Consider the following 2,993-nt stretch of genomic DNA (forward strand, 5'->3'; position numbering starts at 1 on the left):
CAGTGATGCACATGTACTGGCCCAGGACAGGGCAGTGAAATCAAACTCAGGACATTTGCTTGGTTCCTTCTATCCTGCTATCAGCATGTTCTGCAGTGAATTTATCTTGCTTGTAAGTATGTAACTGCAGCAACATTTCAGTCAAATGTTGTTGCATTTATTGTTTGTTCCTATCCTGAATGTACCTGCCTTTTCCAGTGGAGATTAAGCACTGAGGAAAAGAAAAAAAACCAACACCTCAGCTCAGGGAAATGACTGGGTTGCTGAGCTGCCCTGAAATGTTTCAAACAATCCCCTTAAATAGGATAGTCCCAGTTTGTTTATTGGTAGTGTTTTTGTGCTGGTTTTTCAGGGTTGAGGGGGTGTTGTTTGCTTTGGCAGTGGGAGTTTTGTTGTTGTTAGCTTTATTTAAAAAAAAAAAAAAAAAAGTGATTCTGTGGGGTTTTAGCCTGGTTATTTTGGGAGAGAACACACCTCTCATTTGAGTGGAAGAACTAACATATTTTAGAGTATTTCCTTTAGGACCTGAGTACATGAAAAATCCATCCAGCTGGCAGATTAGCAATACTGAGTAATGATACCAGATCAGGCCAGGAGACTTCAGGGGCTTTAACCCTGCCTTTCTTTCAGAAGGAGCAATTGAGAGGAAATATTACGTGGCTAGGCTCACAAGAATACTTTTCCTCCACATGTGCCACTTAGTGTTTCGTGCTGGTGTAATAAGTATCAGTCCTCTGTCAGTAGTGAACAGGGAGAATATGAGGCTCTTGGGGCAGCAGTCTGCCCCTTGCTTGGACCCGTGGATGTCTGTGGAGGTGTTTCCATAGCCTGTTCTGAATGTGTTTTCCACTGGAGCAGAAAGCTATCCTGATGCAAACAGATGCTGGCTATTGGTCTACAGGTCTTACCTATAACTGTACTTTACTGTGCTGCTTAAGGTACTGGACTGCATCCATTTTCAAAATTTCCTTCTAGCTAAACTTAGCCCAGTCTTCCAGCACATGGATTCATATAAAATGGCATCTTTTTCCTTTTTTTTTTTGATTTTTCCAAAAGCTGCTACAGCAAGTGTTCCTTCATGAAGACTCTGCTGCTGCCTCCTCTCCTGAGTGAATTTGGTCTTCTCACTCTGTCTCCTAACTGCATTTGGGGCTCTGTCTGTTGTTAAATTTTCCAGTGTTTCAGATTTTATCACTGCTTTCATTACATTCCAATTTAGAGCATGGAACACATGTGTGAATTGTCATTCAACACTACTTCTATTCTAATGAGTTTCACAGGTTGCAATGGGCAGGAATTTTAGAATATGGAAATACTTTAGGGTAATTTTGCCCTAGATTTGCCTCGGGGCCTGCCTGCAGTTTGAGTTTTCAGCAATACAAGGTCCTAGTGAAATCCTGACAATTAGTTACATGACTGCTTCCTTTGCACAGAGCATTTGTTTTGGCTGCCTGAGTGCTGATGAGCTGTAGACGACAGCAGTAATTCTTTAGAGGCATATAAAAAGCCATGTGCTTGGGCAAGCTCTGTGATGAGTAACTTTTTTGTCCCTTTCTTGGGCAACTTTTCACGCATCAAAGTTCCCCTCTGGAATAGCCTCTCAAATCCGAATCTTTCAGCCACTCTTGCTGTACCAATAGAGTGTTGCCACTCAGCTTTATTTGTCACTGAGTTTAGGTTCCCGCATTAGCGTGGCATTGGTGCTGTTGCGAGGAGCAGGGGATGGGAATTCAGCTCTAGGGAAGGAGGTGCAAACCAGGGCATGGCAGGATGGGGGAAGAGATGCAGAGCATCCCCTGGCACCCTCTGCCTCCCAGGGTATAACCCCGACAGGCTGTGGCTCCGGAGGTACCTGTGTCACCCCAGCACCCCCAGCCCACTGTTCCCGCAGCTCCACAGCATCCCTCTCCTGCCTGCAGCCCCCTTCCCACCCCGCTCGGCTGTCAGCACACACACAGCCCCTCTGAGCACCTCTCAGGGAGCCTGTGCACAGCTGCCCCTCCGGAGAGCCCTCTCTTCGCCAATGGACCAGCAAACCTCTCCCAATTTTCCACCCCCATTCCCTCAGGAGCAGCCGGGGAGCAAACGCGAGCCCAGAGCGCCTGGCACCCCCGTGCTCGGGGTGGGCAGCAAAAAAACATGCAAAAGAAGCAAGAGGAGCTCCGGCAGCATAGCTCACCATTTGTAGCCTCTGCCTTGCTTAAACTTGAGGGTGAGCCCTGTCTCCAGGCACAGGAGAAGATTGAGCAGTGCCAGCAGCCAGTACTTGGGTTCTTTCTTCACCGCAGTCACTCTCCAGACCCCGATGAGAGAGTGCAAAACGAAGAGCAGGCGAGTAACCAGGGCATTGAGCAGCACCATCAGCTCCATCCCGGAGCTCCGCGGGGTCCGGTGCTCCCAGGAGCCTCGGGAAGTTACCCCGGGAGTCACCGGGAATCCTGCGCCCTGCAGGCACACGGATCGCTTCTCTTCCATCTCCACAAAGGGGCCCATTATAACAAAAAAAAAAAGAACAGCATCGCCCCTCCCCCAGACTTCCTGAAAAGTTTTTTAAAGGGAAGAATAAAAAAAAAAAAAAAAAAAAAAAGGCAAGCAGGCTTTCATGCTGCAGTGGTTTGTAAGCTCGCAGCAACCCCAGCACAGCTGGGGAGGGTTGTTTCTGTCCCAGCACAGCTCTGCTGCCCCACTTGCTTCTCTCACCTCAACCACTTCTAGCCAAGAGTCGAAGCGTAAGGCAGGTTCTTCATTTGAAGCTTTTTTGTTGAAAGCTCCACTGCATTACTGAGAGTGGAAACCAAACCCCTCTTTCTGCTCCCCCTGGAAGATAGAATTCATATTTGGGAGCTTTTAAAATCGTTGGTTTAACATTGCAATACAGAAAGCAGAAACTGTATGCTTAGTTCAATACTGGAATCCCTTTTGCAACAGAAGTTAGAAAAGCTAACCTGCACTGAAGTTTAGTCAAACCACTCTACTGTATAATCTACACCCTG

General features: G+C 47.3%; 1 protein-coding gene across 1 annotated transcript in view; it reads right to left on the bottom strand.

The window, feature by feature from the left end:
• TMEM26 (transmembrane protein 26) overlaps positions 1–2,370 on the bottom strand; it is a 14,400-nt gene extending 12,030 nt beyond the window's left edge. Inside the window, exon 1 of the mRNA XM_009070809.1 lies at positions 2,180–2,370. Within this exon, the coding sequence (XP_009069057.1) occupies positions 2,180–2,370 (191 nt within the window). The remainder of the gene's footprint in view (positions 1–2,179) is intronic.
• Between the last annotated feature and the right edge of the window lie 623 nt (positions 2,371–2,993).

The sequence above is a fragment of the Acanthisitta chloris genome, unplaced genomic scaffold (genome assembly GCF_000695815.1).
Source record: "Acanthisitta chloris isolate BGI_N310 unplaced genomic scaffold, ASM69581v1 scaffold363, whole genome shotgun sequence".
Lineage (NCBI taxonomy): Eukaryota > Metazoa > Chordata > Aves > Passeriformes > Acanthisittidae > Acanthisitta > Acanthisitta chloris.